The sequence below is a fragment of the Apteryx mantelli genome, chromosome 17 (genome assembly GCF_036417845.1).
Source record: "Apteryx mantelli isolate bAptMan1 chromosome 17, bAptMan1.hap1, whole genome shotgun sequence".
NCBI lineage: Eukaryota > Metazoa > Chordata > Aves > Apterygiformes > Apterygidae > Apteryx > Apteryx mantelli.
Window position 1 is genome coordinate 8,721,753 of NC_089994.1, and position 22,999 is coordinate 8,744,751.

General features: G+C 52.9%; 2 protein-coding genes across 2 annotated transcripts in view; one reads left to right on the forward strand and one right to left on the reverse strand.

The window, feature by feature from the left end:
* Positions 1 to 41: 41 nt before the first annotated feature.
* MMP11 (matrix metallopeptidase 11) lies at positions 42 to 22,408 on the reverse strand. Its single transcript, XM_067307334.1, has 8 exons — positions 22,319 to 22,408; positions 11,547 to 11,797; positions 9,699 to 9,842; positions 8,551 to 8,684; positions 5,942 to 6,189; positions 5,032 to 5,245; positions 2,387 to 2,644; positions 42 to 1,434 (listed from the first exon to the last, which is right to left on the reverse strand). Exons 1-8 carry the CDS (start codon positions 22,406 to 22,408, stop codon positions 1,301 to 1,303), a joined length of 1,473 nt encoding a protein of 490 aa, XP_067163435.1. The 3' UTR covers positions 42 to 1,300.
* The window catches only part of CHCHD10 (coiled-coil-helix-coiled-coil-helix domain containing 10), a 29,487-nt gene continuing 18,299 nt past the window's right edge, over positions 11,812 to 22,999 (forward strand). The window contains exon 1 of the mRNA XM_067306780.1: positions 11,812 to 11,890. The gene's annotated coding sequence lies outside the window, so the exon portion shown is untranslated. The remainder of the gene's footprint in view (positions 11,891 to 22,999) is intronic.

The following is a 22,999-nucleotide window of genomic DNA, read 5'->3' on the forward strand; positions in this document are numbered from 1 at the left end:
GGGCGGTCCCTGAGGAGAGGGGCGGGGCGGCCGCTAACGGCCGTTAACGGTCGCGCGCTGAGGCGACGCTGCGCCGCGGGAGCCGGCAGAGAGGCAGGGGTAGGCGGCGCTTGGGCAGGAGGCCGGTTTATTGGTACAGCACAGTACATAAATATATACACAGTATATATCGCGGGGGTTATACGCGTCGTGCAAACGCGGAGCGGCCGCCCGGGAGCCGCCGCCGCGGCCGGGAGCGGCGCTGCGCGGAGCGGAGCGGGGGCGGGCTGGCAAACGGGCGCCGCCGGGGCTTCCTCGGCGCCGTCCTCAGTCCCCGGCGACGCGGGAGCCCAAAGCCTGACTTCATTTCGTTCACCAGGGAGAAGGGAATGGCGAGCGGTGTGAGTGGGTCGCAAGGTTAAAAGGAAGAGAATCCTTGCAACCCTCCCCCCCCTTTTTTTTTTTGCATAATGCTGTGTAGCCTGTGCAAAGAGCAGAGGTGAGGCTTTGCATGGTCGGAATGGTGTCCAGATGCACCTGTCCGCTGGAAATAGTGAGTGGTACGAGACCAATCAGTGCAGTAATGAGCAACCTAATATCGGGAACCTAAGTTAATAAGAACATATGGAGCAATAGGGCAGTGTCCAGCACTGAAACCTAGCATCTTGGAAGGAAGGAGGCACATTGTCTATTTACAAAACCGTATAAAATTCTAACGCATACTAGTGGTACTACATAAAACCAGGAGTAGAGCTGTGGCAGGGTACTGGCATTCACCATCACAACCATGGTGAAGTGACCCTGGCAACATAGCCACACGTCTGAATTTCTCCATAGGCAGTCAGTGTCCTTAAAACTCCCTGGCTAAGGGTGAGGAAGGCATCTCAGTGGAATCCTTCCTCCAAGGCCAATGTCTGGAACAGCAAATGGGATGCTGCTGTGAGCAATGTAAACATAGGAAATACCACCAGATCAGTTTAACATGATAGGGTTCGGGTTAATTAGGAAAGCCTGATCCCATTCCAGGCTTGCTCAAGGTCTTTTGGGATGCTATTGCTGGAAGAGCCTGGCCACATTAGGGGTTTAGTGGCTGCTCTGTCTGTAGAGAACAGGCCGGACACTTTATTTTGATAGCAACTGAAGCTGGGGCTGCTGGAACTGGAGAGGAGCAGCCTTTGTCACTTGTTGTGACTGATACCAGTTGTGTCAGATGCTGAGCCTTAAAGGAAGCCAGGAGTGGCAGTGGGAACCCTGTGTCTGTGTGGTTGCTGGAGATAAGAGAGATGAGAGGGAAATGCGGAGGATATGAGCATCCCCCTCTTCATCTGAAGGAGTTGGAGGAAGGTGTGCAGCTGAAGAAGTCCTGGCTGATCTGGCGTGGGTAGCCGTCCAGCACTTTAACCTGGACTGGGTCAAATTTCCAGTAATCTTGGCCTCTCAGGAAATAGGCAAAACCTGTGGATGGGAGATAAAGGGTTAGGAAGGACAAGGCCCACACAGCTCAGAGCTCTTTCCTAGCCTTTTGTTTTGCTGATGCACCACAGCACATGGGATGTGGAGTACTAAAAGAGAGCCTGGATTCAGGTGAAATGAATCTAGCAGCATCTTCAGCCTTTTCCAGGTTCGTGACTTGCACTGTTCTTTCGTGTTGTTTTAGTTTTGATGGAAGAGCAAACAGGATGGATTTTATTTTATATATTGAGTGGTTTTAAGTATGCTATTCCAGTGCAGTAGCCTGGCCCTGGAAGCGCAGAGAAAGTTTAGGATCTGAACAAGACCAATGGCAGGGAGCTTGTGAAGACCTGCTAAAGAGTATCTGTTACTGCAGGGAAATTTCTCTGGGATTTAAGTCAATGCTGGAAGCACCAGTGAGCTATTCCACTGTGCCCTTTAGGAGGGGAAAGGGAGTCACATAGCTGTCACCCCAAGCCCCCTGAGTGTCCCCAGTGTTTCTGTGGCACTGCAATGCTGTGTTCAGCATGGGGCACCTCTGAGAGGACTAGTTAATACTGACAGCAGCCTGCTCATTCAGGACAGCTGCCTAGGCTGAAATGTGGGCAGTGGTTCTGGTGCCATCTCATCCCTTCCTTTGTTGGAAGGGGTAGCAGCTGGGTAGGACTCCATGACTGTTTCTTTGTAGAAGTTTGAATTCTCTCTGTCAGATGCCTAACTGTTAACTAATTTTTGCAATTAATAATAATAAGGCTTGCTACTTTATTGAGAGAAGCCTCAGTTCCCTACCCAGTGGAGGGAGCTGTCTTGCTCTCTATACACTGTACAGAATGTGCAATGGCTGGAAAGTGTCCATTGTTATTGAGCATCTAAATCTGCTCAGTTCTTCCAGCTGGGAAGCAAGGTCAGCCTGAAAGCCCACCCCAGAACAGGCCTTGTCCCTGCTGGCACTGACCAAACTCATCCTGAAAAGCAGCATCTATTTCCTGAGGGACGCCGCGCCAGTCGGCCATGGTCCGAGGGTAGATGTTGTCCACCTGACGGGTATGAGGGTTGAAGCGCCAGTAGTTGCCTCCGCTGAAGATGTAGATCTTGTTCTTCTCAGCCCCCCACACCAAAGCTGCCTGGACAGGGGAAGCAGGGAGGCCTAGCTCCGCAAGAGGGGTGGGGCCAGCAACCCGTCTTTCACCTTCGTAAATCCAGTACTGAGAGTCTGGTGAGGAGACAGAAAAGGGAGACAAAGATCAGAAACTCTTTAGTGTCTGATAACTCGGCAGTGAGCTGTGGAACAGGAGGTGATGCCTTGGCAGAGCTCCCAGGGAAAGGTGTTCATGAGAAGGGAAAAACCCCACCACTGTCACGGACACTGTCACCAACAGGCACTTGAAGCCCTAGGAACGCAAGGAGCTGAATTCCCACCTCTGTCCAACCCAGAGGGTGTCAGTGGGTGGGATGAGGAAGACTGCTTTAGCAGCTGTCTTTTCTCTATTTGTAGAAGTTATAATAAAAGATTTGTCTTTGCATTTGAGCTGTCCAGCTGCCCAGCCTGTTTTCTCATAGGCTTATCACTGTGGAGAGCCCTGCGTGCATGTGGAAGGACGTGTTTCTCTCGAGCTGCTCCAGTCAGCTGGGTCTGGTTGTAGTTTTCAAGTAGGCATTTGGGCAATGGATCAGAGCCCTGAGCTTTGAGTTTGCTCTGGTTATGTTGAGGGAGGATCAGAACCCGTTGCTGGATAAAACAATTTACAAAGCTGTGGAGATTGACAGGGTGAAGGTTGATTCCTGTGACACCAATGCTGTGAAGCCTGGGGCTGCCAAGTGGGGGGAAAGAAGAAAAATGGGTCATGCTCTGACTGGAGAGGGGGCACATTCCTTGTATGCCAAATCTGTGCGTAGGATAGAGTGGGAGGGACCTGCATTTACCATCCAAGCCCTGCTCTTAGAGGAGAACATATGTGGGCATGCACAGGCATAAGGGGGGCATGTGGCTCTAAAGGAGTGAGCTACATAAACCAGCAAGAGGTTGCCAAACTGAAAGAGAGACTGGAAACATATTTCCAGTTTAGATTAAAATGGGAATCTCTGTAATTACCCTACAGCATGTAATACTTTTCCCTTATCTCATTTTAACTCATGGTCGGAGCCTGCCAAATTTAGCACTGTAAAGCCTTGTCTGCAGGTCAGGTACTAAGTAATCTGCTTATGCAATAACACTGCCTGCTGAGCTACTTGGTGTATTTTCTGGTGTTTGGTCTCGCAATGTACAGATGGGGCATGCATGCACAGGGCAGCCGGGTAGCTATGCAATCCTGTATCCTCTCTATTAAATTTACACAGGAAAGAGCATTAAAGAAAACAGTGAAGCTGAAGCAGGGACTATTGCTGGTTTTGGGCTCCAGAAATGGCCAGGAGGAGGTTTGGCTCCCCTATGAGTGATTGGTTTTTAACCTCTGCCGTGGCTGGAGATTGCCTGGCTCTGCACACAGGCTCCCTGTAGGCTAATTCAGCCTTGGGGTAATATGTCCAGGCCCCTGAGGAGTAGGAAAGATGGTGTCCCTCTCCTGAGCAGGGCCTCTGGTGTACAGGCTCAGGAGATGTGAAAACCTATGAAACTATGTCTGGGGCCTCTTTCTTGCACAGTGCTTCCCAGGACAGCTGGGTGCAGATGCCCAGAGCTTTTAGATTGTCTAATAGTGGTGTTGGTTCCCATCTTCCCTCAACCTGGGGCTGCTGGAGGTACAATGGCCAATGCTCATCTGCTCCTTGCAGAGGACTCTGTTGCAGGAAAGACTTTCTTATTCCCAAAGCTGAACCAACAGGGTCATGAAAATCCATTCCGTAAAGCATCAGAGTGCATTTTGAACGGTATGTCCTGGGTAAGTCCTTGGATGGATGGAGGTGCTGTTGCAGGATGGCCAGAGACCAGGTGGGTTGCCCCCATGGCAATCCAGACTGTTGTAGTAAATGTACAGGTCAGGGCCTGCCTCTGCTTTGTACCAGCCCTGAACTGGAACAGGACCTGCCATATGGGGGGATCTGGGCTATAAGAGAAGCTGACCAGGCTCAGGTCTGACCCATTTCACTAGGACGGGCAGGAATCAGGAGTAACTTGGTGGATGCACCATGCAGAGGAGAGGTCAAGACCCATGTTGATGGAAAAGCAGGAATAATCTACCAACTCTGCAAAGAAGGTGGATTTCCAGCACTCTTTTCTGTGATACCTGAGCCAATCACTAATTCTTGGTGACTGAGGATGGCAATGAACCTGCCTTTTTCTTCCTCCTGTTTCCATCCCCAAAGGAGAGCAAGCATTTCCTTCGTCCTCCACTGCCAGCAGCATTGCCAGGGTAGAGGCTCAAAGAAAACAACTGTTCTTTTTTCCAGAGGAGGAAAATATCCTGGCTATGTCTAAAATAAAAGTGACTCCTTCTTCTCTTTTCCCCCTCCACATCTGCTAAAATGTTTAAACAGAGAAGGAAAAAAATACGAAGGATCATTGGTGTGCAGAAGGCAGCTTCTCCCAGGAACTTGTTGGGTCCTGAATACCCCTCAATAAAGAAGATGCCTTTCCGAGCCCTCTGATCCCCATCCAGGTCTTACCTCGGAAAAACCAGATATTGCCCAGAGGGTCCTCGAAGGTGGCATCAACGGAGCTTGGGATCCCCTGCCAGTGACGAGAGGCTAGAGCTGGATAGCCGGCCTGCAGTTTCCCAGCTCGCAGTCGCCACACAAAACGGAACTTGAAGAAGAACAGCTCCCCCCGGATGGTGGACACGGCATCAAAATCTGTGTTGCAGACGTCGGGCTGCACAGACTGCCAAAGCACAGCCTGGTCAGGCGTCTGGGCTCACAGGAGTCCCCCTTGCCCAGCTGGGTTCAACTGACAGGACATCCCTGTGTCCAGGCCTCTCCTCCCCACCTCTCTGACCACCCTAGCGCTGAGTCCATAGAAAGGCTGTGCATTCTGCCAGTGTCTCATCAGCAAAAGCTGCTGACACCCTCTGCTCCTGGGAGCAGTGGCTTTTCCTAAACTCTGTTTAAATCCAGCCTGTTCCTTAGTAACACTGCTTGGAGAAAGACATCTTAGGCATGACTAGGCAGAAGGAGGTTTAAACAGCAGGATCCCCATCCTCTGTGATTTACAGCACTCACTGCAGGAGTGGTCTAGGCAAATGGCTCCATGGCTGCAAAACTCCATGGGTCCCTAAAGCAGGTGTCCTGGTTTCAGCCAGGTTTTGGTTGGACAAGTGCTGCCCAAAGATCCCCTCCCAGCACATCCTAACTCTGCCTGGCAGTGGGGTCTGGCCTGGGCATGGTCTGGCTGACTGGCAGAATGTATGGGATACCCAGGCTCAGCTCAGCCTGAGCTCAGCAGTATGGACGGAAAACACAGGCATAAAACCACATGTAAGCCTGTTCCTAGTCTCACGGTGAGGACAGTCCCAGCAGCTGGGAACAAGCCAAAGTGATCATGGTGTTAGAAGAGGACAAAGGCAAGCTGTTCACTCACCTCCACGTTGGTGATCTCATTTGTTTCGAGGTCTGGCTGGGGTGGCTCTGCTGGCTGGGTTGGGGTTGGGTCAGGATCAAGTTTGGGTTTCCCGTAGAGGTACTGGATACCTTGTTTATCGTCCTCACTCAGGCTGAGTGGGTAGCGGAAAATGTAGAAAGGAGACATCAGCGACTTGGAGACAGCTGTGTGCTGCAGACCTAGGACATGGCCAAACTCGTGAGCAGCCACTTGGAGGAGGTCAGTGCCTACAAAGCGAAGAGATGGGAGATGCTTTTACCTGCCTGTATGAGATGGGCATCAGTGAGGGAACACTCTGAGATTAGTACTTGCTAATGACTTGCCACACAGACAGCAGAGGGAGCTCATTTATTGCTTGTGTGAGGACTGTAGCAAGAAAGTGGCATTTAAAAATCCATAAAAATTCCTTCAAAGTCAGGGCCTGGCCTTTCTTCACCAGACTCAAGCAGATGTATGGGAGATCGTATTTTAGGAATACATGACCTGAAAGCATCTACAAAAGGAGAGGGGGAAGAAGGGAATTTCAGTATGCAAAATATGTCATTTGGCAGATGTTATTTAGCTTTCAATGGATCCTTTTTGAAGCTGTTAAATTTTAGGGAAAGCTGGAAAAGAGGCATAATAAGCCACAAAGCTTGTGAGCAGAGGCCAGAGGCTGTTGACAAGTCCCAGCGTATTCATTCACTTGGCTTCAACCAGAAATCCTCCAAGCTGCAGCCCAAGTGATGAGAAGGGCAGGGATGTGAGTCAGCTAATCTTGCTGCTCCAAGCGGGATATCCCTGCTGGCTCCAGGGAAGCAGGTCACTTCTCAGCACAGGGACTGGGGGGATGCTGTTGGGAAGAACGCCTGGGAAGGGCTGAGGGGAAGGTAAGCCCCTGTCTTCCTCTGCTGGTTAATGTTACATCGAAGCAGTGAATTTCTACGGCACTGACACAATTAAATTGACCACATCTAGGTCATCTGAGAATGTGGGATTTCTACATCAGTGATTTATTACAAACTTTCAAGACACTTCTGTTTAGCTTGGCAGGCTCCTCACTTGATGCTTTCCAGTGTTGGCAGATCTGCTGTGCTATTGTCAGATTCTCTGGGGGAGCTGAACAACAGCACACCTGAAAGAGCTGTGCCCGTGAGGTCCCCCCCTTGGAGTCCTGTTTCGTGCCTGCCTCTGGGGTGACCCCAAGGCACACCTTACATCTCCTTATAGTTCTGCTCTTCCCTCTGTAAAATGGGGCTAAGGATTTCCCTGTCTCGCTGAGTGCTGAGACAAGGATTAACCTGTGTTTATATTATAAAGCTCTTTTCAGCATATTAAATGGCAATTAGCTGCAAAGAGCTTTTACTACATTTATTTGTGGAAGACGTGTAGGCGGGGGAAAAAGCTGCAGAATTGGGCTGGATTCTGATGGGAACTGGCACGCATTTTGGCGGTTCCCAGTTTGCCTCCAACACTGTCCTTGTGGGAGAACCTAGGAAATTCTTCAACAACAAAGGCAGCCCCAACAAGGGGTGAAAGCTGGCAGAGCCTCCCCCTCCCTAAGTGGCAGAAATGCTTCTGCCAGACTGTCAGAAAGATCAGGTGCTTCATGATTCTTGTTTTGAGTCAGCGTGAGGGGGGTTGGAGATGTGACGTTTCTGTCCCCCATGCAGAGGGTCTGACTTGGCATAGAATAGGCACTGAAATGGAATGGGGGGGGGAGGGGGCTGCCTGAATCTTGAATGTTGATACGGACAAAATGTTTGGGAAACCCCAGAGGGGCAGGGGTTTATCTCAGGCTTTGTGGTTGTTTCTTGTTCCCTGTAGATTAACTGGGAGGGAGGAGGAGGGATTGACCTGGGTGAATTTGGGTGGGTCTTGCAGAAGTGGATGCTTTGGGCACTGATCCAGATGTTTCCAGGCAGTGCTGCAGTATCTCATGAGATACTGTGACGCCAGGCCCTGAGTGCCCAAACAGAAAGCTACCAGCCTGGATCTATTATTAGCAGAGGGGGAAAAAAAAAGTAATTTTTGATTTGATGTGGCGTTGTTTACGGTCAGAGCATTCCCAGGCCACAGTGACAGAACCGAAGCCTGAGTGGTTTCCCTTTATGGACTTGTTCAAGGAGAAAAGACTTTGCAGGCAGGCAGTGTACAGTGTGTGCAGGGACTGGGACTGAAGCCTGACTTCTATGCTGTCCTTTGGAAGATGGTTGCATCACCTGAGGCCTGAGCCTCAGTTTGCTTTCATCCCTTCCCTCTTTTATTTCTAATGGTTCCTGCCAGTGCTGGCTGCAATTCCTGTATGGCAGGGCATGTGGCTGAGCAGAGGAGCAGTCTCTCCTGTTCCCCTTTTGCTCCCCCCCACATAGGCCCACTGGGAAATCAGGGTCCTTGTGCTGGACACAGGCTTTGCTGCAGCTGAAAGGTGATGAGCAAAGACTGAATACAAGTGGGCTTGCAAGCGGTGGGAGGGACACGTACCACATAAAAATGACTGTTGCCTTTGAGTTTTACAGGGGCCCTGTTCACACCACAGTTAAATCATTTCTAAGTGCACTGATATCCATCCTGGAGTGTCCACAGCTCCCTCTGAAACAGTACCGTACCCAGGTTGTTTCCAATAGTCCAGGTCTCATCATAGTCAAAATGGACATCTCCCTCCCGATGGGTCTTGGGGAAGAACGCATGTGCCAGGATCCCTCCGGGCCCATCAAAAGGCAGGTTATCTCCGTGCCAGTACCTGGAGGGAAAACACATCGCACCTCAGACAGTGTTGTACCTCAGATGAACAGCATCATATGGCCCAAGGTGTGAAGCCACCGTGAGGGGACAGCAGTTCTCGCTCCTGTTGCGAGCTCATCCCAACAGTCCGGATCGATTGCTTTGAGTTCTTCAGATTGCTACTCATCTGGTTCTGCACTGGGGGACTGAGGAGGCAGAACTCAGTCACACAAAGCCCTGGGGAGCTTTTATGTTTTTCTCATGGAGGTTTCTCTCCTCCCCCGTTCAGCTTTCGGCGCAAGACTGACTGTGGAGCCTAAATAATTAAGGAAGTGACTGCTTGAGCCAAGATTAAGTCAGCATTGCTGAATGGCAGGAGGATGTGGAGGGGCAGTCAGCAGAGAACACAGCCAAATCCTCAGGTCCTCACTCAAGCCAAGCCTGCTGCTGGCTGATGAAGGAAACCCATGAGAGATGTGACCGCTTCAGAGAGCTGAGGGAGGCACAAGCAACTACACAGAATGCAAATCTCATCACTGCTTGGACAGTCTCCAGCGCCTTTATTAGCTTGGTGCAAACAGCAGCGGAGGGAAGTTTTGCCCCCGTGCCTATTTTGCCAAAAGTGAATTTTAGGCTGGGAGCCAAGGTTCATTTAACTAAGAAACTATATTTGTCTTGGGGCAGACATTTAGCTCGTTCAGTCAAGGGACAGGATGGAGGACCTGAAGATGGTAAGTCAGGACAAGACTTAGAAAAACAACTTTAGGGCAGAGAAACATAAACGTACCAGGGAAATTAATGAACGATTAGTAATGGTACTGTGCACAGCCCACATGGAACTGCTGCACTTTCACCAAGCAGCTCTCACCTGACAAACCCCCCCCCCAAAGTCTGAAAGTGGAAACATGAGCCTCCATTTAAGTGCCTAAATTGTACGCTGACAGTTCATTCTGCTCTTGTAAAAGCCTAGGGATCTTGCTTGCAGGGCTGCTGCTCTGCTGGGAAGGAGGGTGTCGCTGCCCACCGCGCTCACCTTGTGAAGTCGATGACGATGTCAGCCCGGCCCTCTTGCACCTCAGTGAAGGTCAGCGGGGTCACATCGCTCCACACTTTCAAAGCTTCCTCGATGGTCCGTCTCACTTTAGCTTTTACGAGTTGCCATGGGAACCTGATAATTCTGAAAGGCAACAGGCACTGGATGAAGATAGGCACTGCTGTCATGAAGACACTAGATGTAGGATCAGTGGCATTAGGGTAGCTATTCTCTGTTAGCACTGAAACATCTCCAATCCATAGAGGCACTGCGCCGGCACCCTCTTCCAAGCAACATGTGCAGCAGATAAATCCCATCAGTGTTGAACCCCTTTTGCTGGTGGGCCCAGGGGTGAGTTCTCCAGATCAGTCCTCTGAACAGCCGCTATTGGCCTGGCCTGATGTGAAGGTAACTGTGCCCACCAGCGCTGCAGTTGTTGTCACTGCTGAGGGGACCCACAAAGGTGCCAAAGGTGCTGGACGGAAAGGTGGCCCCTCATATTAGCAGGTACTGTGATGCCAGGAATTGAATCCTCTCTGCTGTCTCCAAGAACAGTGGAGGAGGGAGACTGCAGCAAAATGTGCTGGTCGCCCTGCCCTTTTGGTGGCTCTGAAATCAACTCATAATTTCATCTAGTGGTCTCTTATGGATGGAGCTGCTGTCTCTGTTATGACCCAGCTAGACAGTGACTGTGAGAGATCACAGCGCTCCCATCGTGACAGGGCTGTCACCCTCTTGTCATTGTGCAATTTTATGCATTTTTCACTAGAAACTTTGTGATGGCCATTTCTGGAGAATTTTGCAGAAGATCTGTGTTTTTCTGAAGTGCTGCAACATTTCCCAGGTCTGTCCCTTGTGAGTCCATGCCCACAGAGGTACATGGGAATGGTGTGATGTGATTTTTCCTTCTAAAATTCTGCTGTAAGGGCATTTTTTGCCCCTGGAGACCTGGGCTTGCTCAGAGCAGCTGATGCCTCTTGTGAGCTCCTATAACATAACCAGACTATAAGGGCTGCTGCAGAGGGAGTTTTCATTCCCTTCAGTTAACAATGTTGGTGTGTGTTCATCTCAGTTGTGTTTCTTTCTTTAACACTGTTGACCAAAGGAAAAAGCCTTTCTGTTACCTATAGCCTCCCAAGGCTATGAGGAAAGAGTCTCCTGCACTTAATTAAATACAAGATGATTGAAATGCTGTCAAAGAACATACGAGTGTGCTCACTTTTCCACTCTTGCCCCTGTGGACAATTAGGGAAACCTAGGACAACCCTTCCTTAAGCTTGCACAGCAGATTCACAACATGTGAAAATGTGTGAGGTGATTTGGGCAAAACTTTACGCTGAGGTTGTGTTTATGGGAACGTCAATAACAGCAGAATAAAAAGGGCTTTTTAAAATAAACTGTGAGGTGAGCTCACAGAATGGTGGCTGTGGGGGGCCAGGGCACAGCAGGAGTGGGCGAGGGTGGAGCTGAGGCCCTGTATGTGTCAGGGACATATGTGTAGGGAAGTGAACGTATGTGTGTGGGGTGCTGATGGGTGGCATTGATGTGGGGCTGGCCAGGGGTGACGTGAGAGCTGTGCAGACTGTGTTTGGACAGGGGTGGGTGAGCAGCTGCGCTTATGGGAGCACGTGTCTGAGGCGATGTGGAGACACTGGTACGACCCCGCTGATGTATCAGCGTGCGGCTCCCCTGTCCCCAGGCTGGCGCTGCCACGTTTGAGGGCTGCCCTCCAGGTTTATGGGCATGTTGCAGGGAAGCACAGCATGCTGTGTTCCAGGTAACCTCGGACTGAGAGCTTTGGAGAGGGATAACCAAACAAGCCTAACTCCCCTTTCGGGCCTCTCTTACTTGTAGGTGAGATCGGTCTTGTCCCAGCGCCCCCCTGAGAGGACGAACCGCTTCTGCCGGTTCCGCCCATTCTGGCCATCCGGCAGCACGGGGAGATCCGGCACACCGCACCGGGGTGGGTTCCAGCGTGTCGCCTGCTCCTCTGCACCCACGGGGAAGCCCTTGGTGGGTACACCAGTCCCCACAGCGTTCACCAAGGAAGAAAGCCAAGGACTCTGCTCCTTCCAGGTGTGGTGTTTTCGAGACACATCCTGAAAGAGAAAAGAAAAGGCATTACTTCAGTGTCTGGGACGAGAACTCCTGATGCAGAGTGGCAAATGTCTCTCCACAGCAGTCCTGCAGCGGTGAGTTCCATGTCTCTATGGGGCCATCCCACCCTGCTGTGGGGCACATCTGCTCCCCACAAAGATCCTCTGTTCCCTATCTCTGGTGGTGGCCCTTCCCTGGACTCTGCTGCTCCCAGGCTGGTGTACACCTGAGAGGCAGTATGTAAGGCCATGGCATTCCCTGAGCACTGGTTTATTTTTGGTCCACTCTTTCTTGGCAGCTGTCTGGCAGGAAATGCTTTTGCAAATTGTGGATGAGAACCAGACCCTCCAAAAAAGAAACAAGTCACTAGAGAGTAAACTCTCCCCCTTTGCCCCGCATCCTTTTAACCTCTATTCCACCCTGGCCCTGGGTAGGGAAGATGTTAATGGAAGGAAGCCATTAGCCCCCCAGCACACAGTTGTATCCCCCATTCTCCCTCCCATGGCATCCCCTTGCTGTCCTGGCATGGTGAACAGTCCCTCAGCATGGCTAGGATACAGTGGAAGCTGGAGAGCGGGACACAGGGGTCTGGGAGTTGGCTTAGAGCCAGGGCACAGGGCAGCGGTGATTTTCCCCTGGAGCCCCTATCACTGTCTTAGGTCATTGAATCTCAAGAGCGGGGTGTGCAGGACCCTGTCCCCTCACCTCACTCTGCCTGTGACTGTACTCGGGGATAGGACCACCTGGGCTGTCCCACACTTAATTAGAAAGGTAGGGTTCCTCTTGGCAGCATTGGTTAGTACTAAATAGCCTCAATGTACTGGCTTGTACTGGCTTCCCACTTGGCAGAGGGGTTATGGGGCACAGGGCCACCACGATGCATGACCCACATTAAATTCACAATCTGCTGTGAGGCATGTGGGGTGAGAGGGTGGGTAGGCCCCTGAGCAACCAGGCTGCACAAGGCAGAGGTCCAAGTGCAGAATTCGTCACCTAATTCCGTGCAGCCAAGTTTAAAGGTGTTTGAGCACGAGGAGGAGTCAAGATGCAGAGTGACACGTCTCTATCCAGACAGATGGGCTCCCATCCAACAGGGCTCCAGAGAGAGGACCCGGGACCCCTTCCTATCCCTGCAAAGGGCTCCATCTTCCAGGCCAGTTTTCCCTCCTGCCTTGCCAGGGATGTGAAGGTCAGGCTGGCATGATGCCAGATCTGCCATGATGCCGTGTAATCCGCATGTTGCCGTCACTCTGTTCCCCTACAATGAGCCCATTCATGCGGGCAGGAATGAAGTGTGAAGCCCTTGACATTAATTCCGCTATCAGGCTCCCGTCTCTGTAATGGCCCTGTGCCTTTGAGCAATGCATGGATGGACACAAGAACCAGGCAGGTCATGCAAGGTGCATTTTAGGTGTCTGGCTCTTATTTCTGTCACCACTCCAGCCTGCTGACTTGTTCTTCCCAGCCAGTCAGACACCCTATGACTTGGCGCCTATCACCTCCTGCTAGCCTTTGCCTCAGAAACCAGGCCCTGCATCAACCCAGTCTGGGTGTCCCAATGCACTTTCATGCACCACAGGAATTGCACCATCTACCCTCCAAAGAGAGAAAGACATTTTCCGTGCTGTATAACAAAGCTTACCCAACCCACCAGCTGTGGCACTGAGAGTTTATCTAATGCTTTAATGAAAGGAGGGTGTGTGGGGTGGCCTGTCCAAGGGGAGTCTGCCACACTGCTTCTGGTGAATACTGGAGCCCTGCCAAGTTGGAGATACCTGTGTTTCTAAGGGGAGCTCTTAGAGAGCTGCCTGGCACCCTGCCTGGGCTGGCAGCTAATGGCTGCAAGAGACAAATGGCAGGAGAAGCTGATAAGGTTCGTGTCCTGGCCAGCATCTTGCTCTCAGCCCTGATGAGACTCTGCTGAGTGTATAATGGCAGCTGGGCTTGCTGATGCTTTTCACTGAAGTCCAGTCTGAAGGGGCTTTCTGGTCCTCACTACACACTCACTCGCATGAATCCCAAGAGCGCTTGCCACCACCTGAAGCAGGACCTGCCACCCTGGGGACATCAGGTAATGAATGTGTCTGGATTCCCAGGAGCAGGAGATGCTGGCCAGTCACACCAAGGCACATGAGCAGGAGTGGAAATGGACCCTGGGGAGAGCCCTCGCCGTGGAGCTGGGGGCATTGTGAAGCCCTCAAGGAATTACTCAGGTAGGCAAGTGGGCTGGAGCTGACCCAGATGGGCTCACTCCTGGCTTTTTGTCTCAACTATGCCAGGAACATCCCCCTGGGCTGCTGGAGGGCCTGACAGGTCTCCCAGAAAGGCCTGTTATTGGCTTCATGGCTGGGGACACTGGCACAGGTTTGGGACCATCATCTTCCTCTGAGCTGGGGCAGAGAGGGGAGAAATTGCCTGTTTCCTTCTTGCCTGGAGGGAGCCCATGTTCAGGGGCAAAGGGAAGGTAAGTTTTGTCTCCTCTTTAGTGAACTGGAGGCCACTGGCATGAAATTTGGCTGTCCAAACCCCATTTTGCGTTGGGCAGGACCCTCCCTGCTCCTGCCTGCCTGCACTCTGCCATGACCCTGGCTCTGTGAAGGCGGACACAGACTGGCCCTGTGAATGGCTCCAGGTGGAGGCAGGAGGTTAGATCTGCCCACCTGCCCCATGTGCTCGCTGTGCCCCTGGACAAACAGTTGGTAGGGCAGCAAGTCTCTCCCTGTCGTCACTGTACCGGCATTAGCACGATGGCAGGAAAGGGCTGGAAAAGGCCACTGCAGGCACAGCCGGCAAAGGGAAATGTGACAGGCAGAAACCACTTGCCAAACAATGCTCTGGAGACGTGTCAGGCTTGAGATTTCAGCCTCCTTGGCAGGACACGCCTCGCTGCAGTCACTTCCCAAGCCTTAGATAACGTGTCCTCTCGCTTAAGGTTGCATCCTACCCACCCAGTGCTGAGACCACCCCTCTGTGGGGTGTGTGTGGGGATGTGAGAGAGAGCTGGCTTTGTTCTCTGGAGCCAAGCTGTGGTCTACAGCCCTGACTGCTTGGGTAGCAGGTGGCAGCACCCCAGCGGACCCCACCTGCCCTCCCTCCAGGAGCAGCACTGGGACTGTGCTGCTGCTGAAAAAAGCAAGTGCAAACCTGTGAAGGGAGGTGGAGGAAGGCACTGGCTGCTGGGCAACCATCGGGGTGTCCCCACTCCTCCCATCCCAACACTGGAGGGGAAAAGATTACCAAAGACCAACATCAGAGGGAGGTCCCTGCAACCCAGGGAAGGTGTTCAGACCAGCTGAGTGCAGAGCTGGGTTAGTGCATAGGGAAAGCACCTACAGGGGAGAAGGGGAACTGGACAAATAAGGCAAGAGAGCCTGTTTCACCCTCCAGCAATCCCTTGTGGCCAGCCTGGGGGAAATGAGGGACTCCAGAAACCTGCCAGCCTGTCTCCTGAAGCATCGCTATACCCCAGCCCATGAGAAGCCTTCCCAGGGTGCATGGGCCTGGCTCTGAGCCTCTGGCTAAGGCTGTGTGCAGCCACTTGCACTGCCCTTCTTGATGTAGCCTACAGTCAGAGATGGCTGCTGTGCCTGGGAACAGGCAGCTTTTAGCTACAGGAAAAGGCCTGAGCTTTGCAACAGAGACTGAGCAGCTCAGTATCTGCACAAAGTCTCTGCATAAGCGCAGAGAGAGTGCCTGTCTGCCAGGCCTAAAACCATGGATAGAGGGCAGTGAGGACAGTGGAGGGGTAGAGCTGTACACAAACAGGGCTGTGCTGCAGGCTGGCCACAGCCCCTCGCAAAGAGAGCACCACTTCCTAGCAGCCTTGTGACCAAAAGACTGATGGGGAACAGGAGGGAAAGGAAAAATCCCATGGGAGAGCAGAAACCACAGCGGAGATGCAGACTGCCCACTCGGTTTCCTCCAGCTTTATCAGCCCTCAAGTGCTATGACACAACAGACATCACTTCTGGGTCTGCTGGGGCCAGATGAACACTGGCCAAGCTCCCCAGGAAGTGTCGCAGCCATCCCGACGAGCCAGGAGCATCTTCAGCCTCATTGTGTTGAGCAGCACTCGCCCTCCAGAGCCTCCCAGAAGAAGAAGCAGCCGGAGCAGCACAGCTACAATGGAGTATCAGCAACATGGTGTATAAAAAGCCTCAAAAGCAAAGCTGCTGTCTGGCACTGGCAGTCCCAGTGCTCCTCTCTGCCTGGGTCCATTCTCTATTGCCTGCCCTGCACTTAAACCTGTCTCCAGTGTCGCACCTAATCACCTCCGTGACTGGGCTTCAGCCTGCTCCTGCAGCATGGACATGAAGGGAAACCCCATTCCCTGGCAGATGGGAGCGACCGGACAAGTTACTACTGCAACATGAATCCCATCAGTCTCAGATACCTCCTCTTTCATTGGGGGCTATTTCCTCTTCTGCTAGGGGATGAGCTAATGCGTTTTTCTCCCACCTCCCTGTCCCCTTTGCTGCTGCTTTTCCATTTCTCCCTGCTTTCTCCTTCTGTTACCCAGTGTGTTTGGTGAGGCCCTGGTATTTGCTGCCTGTTTGGCTAGTCAGAAGGACCCACAGGCTACTGAAGCACTATTTTCCTCCCACCTATAGCTCAATGCATGGGGAAGGAGAGTACAGATGCTTTCCCCTGCAATTTGCAAGACAGTTTCATCACCCCATCCCTGGCCACTGCCTTGTGGCTTTGCCCCTTGGGGGCTCTGCACCCCTTTCTCCCTTAACAAATTGCAGTATTCTTGAATGAGATCAGCGCTGTTTTCCTGATGCAGAGTGCTGTGCCTGGTTGTTTGGCCATTCTGCCTCTCAGCCCAGCATAGGTTTGCAGGTTTGGATTTCAAAGTGTGGCTACAGCCTTTAGTTAGCAATAAGACTGGAACCAGCTCCACTCCAGTCTGGGAGAGTGGAGACAGGTTACATCCCAGAAGTGCAGCGCTGCGTGACCTTGGAAGGTGCTAATGATGCAGCTGACATTTCAGGGCAGAGATGACACATTTTTGGTCTGGTTGGACCCTTGAGCTGAGCATGCTCTTAATCAATAGGCAGTATTAGTGGAAATGGGAAACTCAGTGGAAACAATGCATAGACAAAGTCACCAGATTTATTGACCCTACTCCCCACCCCTACCCTGAACAGGTCGGAGTCTCCCAATCCCTCTGACTATGAACTCTTTGCTTACACAAAATGCTGTTGCAACAGGACTGGCTCCTTCCTGCTGCGCTACAGTCTGGTCCCACTGTACTCAGAGCCAAAGGGGATGCGAAGGCCAAGGCTAACCTTTGGCCAAATGAGGCCAAACTGCAGGGCCTGGTGTTGCATGCACAGCTGGATGTTCCTTTCCACTCACTTCCCATACTCCATGCACCATCAAGCACTACCTCCTGAGGCTTGATGGTTTATTTCCGGATTATTTGGTGGTAGTTGTTATTGGCAACAAAAAAAGGAAAATGTTTATTTTTCCTAAGCAACATGGAACATGAAACATTGTGGACTGCAAATGTTTATGGCCACAGACAGAATGAAAAGGCCTAGGCTCTGATGTAACAAGGGAAAGCAAATGAATAAACACTGCAGGACTATTTTTATTATCAGACAGTTTAATTATGTGACAGTTTGTGAGTCTAGTCCATCAGTGGCACCACAACCAAGCTGCTGGTGTCACCCAAGCAACAATTTGCCAGAAACAGGAGTTCTTACAAAGCAAACAAACCCCTGGATATGCCCCTGGGAAAGCAAAAGGTTTCAAGAACCCTTAATCTGATGACCATCCCCTTGAAACCAAGAAACCACTCTGGGATGCAGCACACTCCAGCCAGAGGAGGAAGAGATTTGAGGGTTTTTGTTCGTTGTGTATTTACGTGCAAGTTAAGGTGAGCAATGAGTTATCAGCACCCAGCTCAAGGATAACAGCCAGGACATCTGCTGGGTACAGCTACCTGGCACAGTGCAGCCCTCTCCAAAGCTGTGGGGGGATGTTCTACCTTCAGCGAGTATATCCTTCTCAGATGTTCAGGCTGCAATCTTTAAACCTACAGAACAAGCACTTCCCCCTGCCCAGTCTCCTGGAGAGGTCTGCTGCGGTCCAGGGCCCTGGTCTGTGGGGTTTGCCTAATTTTCAGAGCTGGTTCTGTAGCAGATGCCCTGGGGAGAGTCAGTGAAGACTCTCAGGCTGCTGGAAAGTTAGGAAGAAAAAACAAGGCACTGTACTAGAGTGGCTCAACTTTGCTATCAATATGCAATAGTTTTAGCAGCTTTGTCCTGAAAGACACATTGGTTACACCCCTGTGTGGCCTTTTTGGTGCAGGATACCATGGAGAACAAGAATAGGTCCTATCGTTGAGCTAACTAACAGTGAATCTGCATGCACATGCTGCCCTGGCAGGATCAGGATGAGCAGAAAACCCAAGCTGACAAGCCCAGCAGCCTCTACATACAGCAACAGTCTGAAAACTACTGCTCAGTCTGAACCTGATCTCTGTCCTGGACAGAGTGCAGCTCTCCCATGGGTTCGCCAGGGAATCTCCTCTGGATGCCTCTTGTCCCAGCTGTTCCTCACTTCAGGGTGGCTGCAGGGCTCACAGCACACTAGGAATGCTTCCACTTCAAACATCTTGAAACTTGAACCAAACCCAATCTGAAACTCGTCCAAAGCTTGCAAATGCTCTGACAGCTCGTGCTTATTCTTCGCATTTCCACACACCTCCAGAATCAGGCAGGACCTACATCTAAGAGGAACATTTCTACTTGTTACACTTTCCATCCCCTTCTTGGACTGCTGGAGCACAAATAACCCTTCTCAGCTGTTCTTGTCCAGGCAGAAACCCTACTGTGAGATGATTCCTTCTGCCCAAATTGCACCAAGAGGAGGAGTTTTGGTCACCCTGTGTTATTTCTGTCTGCCCTGGGGGTCTTGTCTGCATCAGGATCTCAGTGAACTTCTAAACTGTGTCTGTGCCCCTCAGTGAACCGCTGCAGTGGAGAATTTTGCCTGACAGCCGTGTGCTGACTCAGCTTCCATTCATGCCACAGGCTGAGCCTGCCCCCAGTGTAAGAATATCCAAGAGCCCTTCATTTACTTGTCTGCTGTACTTGGGGATTAGTATGGAAGAGCTGAGAGTGTCTCTGATGTGAAAAGTCTCTGCAGGACAATTTATACAAGATTCTTTTTAAACAACAGACCTAGACAGTGCACACTGCCTCTGCTGAGCCCCACGAGTTATGGTGCTAGGGCAGGATACACATGGGGGGAGTGAGCAGAGTGCAGTATGAGCTGGAGTGGGGGCTCTCTCCCCAAGCACTTCTCTTCTCCCTCCTCTTTTCTCCCTTTCCCGTCTTCTTTGTTGGCTGCATGCTCTGAGTCTGCCACACTGCAGGGTGTGCATGGGTGCGTTGCATGTGAAAGCACAAACACAACAAACCCGCTGGAGAATAACTGCTTACATGTGTCTTGAGTTTCTCCCGGAGCAGAGGATAAACATGCCTAAAATTACCTTAACACTCATTGCAGTATTTAAATAACCAAACCAAACAATGCAAATGAAACCCTTCCTGCAAGAGCTGCCTGAGCCCTGAGCGAGGCAGGCGAGTCCCGCTGGCCTCCCCCCAGCTCCTCTCTCAGCCAGCAGGGAAGGGCAGTGCAGTGCCTTCCAGGTGAGAACCTGCTGGGTTCAGAGAGAGAGCTGCGGGATGGGGCTCCTGATGGATTATGCTGGCAGCTGGGAAGGTGCACGCCACTTCTCTACGGATAGATAGTTTCCCATCAAAATGGACTGACTTTGATTTCCCAGGGGAACCAAAAGTAATGCAGGAATTCAGTGTGTGCGCGTGCACTGCCCTGAGGACTGCAGGTCTTTTGTTCTCAGGCTTTACAGTGGACACCAGAGACAGCCTGTATTCTGCTCTCAGTTTTCTCTTTTTTTCCTATAGGTGTTAATGCAAAAGTGAAGGATAACTAAGAGCTTTGCTCCAAAGAATTCCAGCTCCTCCTGTAACTTCCCCTGTGTAGCCTGACTTAAAATGAATCTTAGCCCTTGACTCCCTCCCCCCATCCCCCAAGCTAATGCTGTTGTGATTTGTTACTGGAGCACCTAATAGCCCCAGGCATGGTCCAGCATCCTGCTGTGCTCCGTGCTGTATGGTGCAGTCCTTGCCCACCCCATCTACTAGCACAGAGCTTGAGGAAGTCACCATCCTCTAGCCTGTAAGCATGTGGGTCTCTCTTCCCAGCTCAGCCCCTTGGCTCCTTTCTCATTTGTCACCTGGCAGCAAGGTGGTTTATCACCAGGTGCACAGAAAGGAAAATAGCCAGAGTTAGACATATGGAAATATCTCTTTGTGCAGAGAGACTAAAAATAGCCAGAAGAAATGAACATGTGATGGCACGGCAGAGGTCTCTTATGAGGGAAGCGGACACCCAGTTACGTGGGCAGCGACAATACAAGGGCCACTGTCAACCCAGCGATCCCACTTCGGCCACTCTGCACCGACATGCTTACCACGGCTGGGGAGATTACTCCTGTCAGCTTACATGCAATAAGCATTGAGCTTGTGAGAGCAACTTCTGTGATGCTGGCTTCCCTGTTCACTTCAGAGGCAGCAGAATGACCTTCAGAAGCCTTGACACCAGATCAGAAACGTGTACCCAAAAAGGCATCTATTTTGGATGGAGAGAACTGTCCTTCGAAAGGATGGGAAAGCATCGGTCCATTTCAAACCCAAACACAATGCAGCCACCATCTCTGGAGAGACTGAGTGAAATGCTTTGATTTTTAACCATGAGCTCCATGTGGCTGGCCAAATGCACCAGCACAAGATGTCTCTGAATAAAACATATCAGTGAGGACATCACCTAGAGTTGCTCCAACTAGGAGAAAAGTATTAGCACTCAGAGTTCAGAGCATTAGCCTGGTGTGAAGAAAACCCATCCCTGGGCAGCAGACTGCCAACTGGGGGGCCTTCTTCAGGAATGCGATCTTGGATTAGATGGACCATGAGTCTAAGCAGACCTCAGTCCCTGCATTAACTGCACTCTTCCAGCATTTTGGTATATTCCCCTCTGTTCAAGGGGCACTGGCCAAGACAGATAAGCCTCAGCAACCTCTGCATTCAGTCAGCAGCTGCGGACGCAGGCAAAACGGATGTGAACAGTGCAAGTCTCAGTTGGACCAGACCAAAGTTCACACAGGGTGTGAAAACCTAGGGCTGGCTCTCCCCTTTCCCTCAGGATCGTGCACAGGTCTGTGCTGGCGGCATGACTCTGACCAGAGGCTGCGCAAGTCCCTCCAGGAACAGCAATTTCTCAGCTTGCATTCAGCAGAGCGTGAGGCACCCTGCCAGCCCAGCAATCTCCAGCATCGTGCAGCTGGAGCTCTGTCCTCTTTACATGCCACCCAGCCCGCCACTTGCTAAATTTAGATCCGGGTGAAATCTGCAGAGTGGTGTCATAACTGGGGTGCAGAGCACCTTGTGTGAGCGCATGGCCTCGCCTTCCAGAGGCACAGCAGAGCTAAGTGCAGTGACATTTTGTTTTGAAAAATACAAGCACTTGGGGGCCCAAGGCTGCTCTACGCCAAGTCCCAGCCCACAGCATATTTAGCAGCCAAGTTAGAAAGTACTCAGATGACAGAGCCGATAATAAAACCATCGACAGAACCTGAACTAATCCCCTTGGGCTGCTACTGGGCATTTGCTCTGTCATTATTTTATGGCACACTAGCAAAGCGCATGTATATAATAACCCAATTACGCATGCACACATTCCCGGCACAAGGAGCTCTCTGTCTTTCCAGTCCCCCAAATCTCTCACACACCGCTGCTCTTCTCCAGCAGCAGCAGTGCCTGCTGCTCGCAGCCCCATTCCAGGTGCTAGGATCTGGCAGGCATGTCCAGGAAGAAAGCCCTGCTGCTCGCCTCCCGCCTGCACGTTTTATTCATCCATTTAGTCTCCTCTCCCTGTAACTTCTCGCTTTCATGTGGAATTGCCAGCACAGCGTGTGGGATGCGTTATTAGCAGGCAGCAAGTGCTCTGCTACCTTTAAAGGAAGGGGGGATCCCTTGTCCTCTTGTAAACCCTCATTGTCCCGGTCCTTGCCCTGCTAGTTTGTTTTTCCCGTTCCCTCTCTCGCTCCACAAAAGGGAGCGCGTTTATAAGACCTGCCCTGACACACCAAAACGCCAGCGGCGCCCGCTCTGCCCCCGCACCATGAAGCCGTGCGTGCCGCCTCGGGCGGGCAGTGCTGCCCGCGGCGCGGGGGTGCCGGGCCTCGGCCCAGCAGCGCCTCGCTGCCCGTGCCGGCGCCCCGGGGAAGTCGGGGGGGCGCATTGTCCCCGCGGGGAGGCAGATGCCCCCCTCGGAGCAGCGGCGAAAGCGCCGCGGTGCCAGAGGCGAGGGGCGGCGGGAGCGGGGGAGGAGGGCAGCGCCCGGAGCCGGGTGCCCCGCCGCGGCGGGGGGCGGCGGCGGGCAGGGCGCGGGGCGCCCGGCGCTGCGGCCCGCGGCGCGCCGCGACTCACCGGCTTGTGGCGGCGGGCGGGCGCGGCGGGCGCGCAGTGCAGCAGGGCGGCGGCGAGCAGCGCGGCGGCGGGCAGCGGCGGCCGGGCCATGCCGGGGCGGCGCGGAGCGCGGCGGGCGGCGGCGGGCTCGGACATGGGGCGGGGGGGGTCCCGCAGCGCCTTTTATCCCCCCGCGGCCGCCTGCCCTCCCCCCGCGCCTCCCTCCCGCTCCCGCTCCTGCCTTTTGTTCTCCCCTCGTCGAGTTACAGTTTTATGGGCTGAGGGGACACGGCCCGGCGGCATCACGGGCGGAGCCGCGGCGGGCGGGGGGTCCCGCCCCGCCGCCCCGCCGCCCCGGCCCCGCGGGCTCCCCGCCCCGCCGGGGCCAGCGTCGGCGGGCGGCGCTGGGGAGCCGCGCCGCGGCGGGGCAGGGCAGGGCAGGGCAGGGCAGGGCAGGGCAGGGCAGGGCAGGGCAGGGCCGGCCCGGGGCAGCCCCGCGGAGCGGTGGTGGCCGCCCGGCGCCGCGGGTGGGGGCCGCTGGCCCCGGCGCCCACGGGCGGCACGGGCCGCGGGCCGCGAGACGTACCGCCGCAGGCTGCGTCGTCCTGGGGGTCCCGCGCCCCCAGCGAGGCGCTGGCGCGACGCCTCACTGGCTGACCTGGCCTCAGCACGAGGCCTCGGTGGCCCGTCCAGGTTTGGCAC

What these genes read in the sequence shown, in the direction of transcription:
- MMP11 (XM_067307334.1), bottom strand. Translation starts at nt 22,408, where the DNA reads ATGGCCCGGCCGCCGCTGCCCGCCGCCGCGCTGCTCGCCGCCGCCCTG. An exon ending in CCGCCCGCCGCCACAAGCCG is followed by an intron (nt 11,798 to 22,318) that starts GTGAGTCGCGGC and finishes TTTCTCTTTCAG; the next exon opens with GATGTGTCTCGAAAACACCA. An exon ending in ATGAGATCACCAACGTGGAG is followed by an intron (nt 5,246 to 5,941) that starts GTGAGTGAACAG and finishes GTGCTTTGGCAG; the next exon opens with TCTGTGCAGCCCGACGTCTG.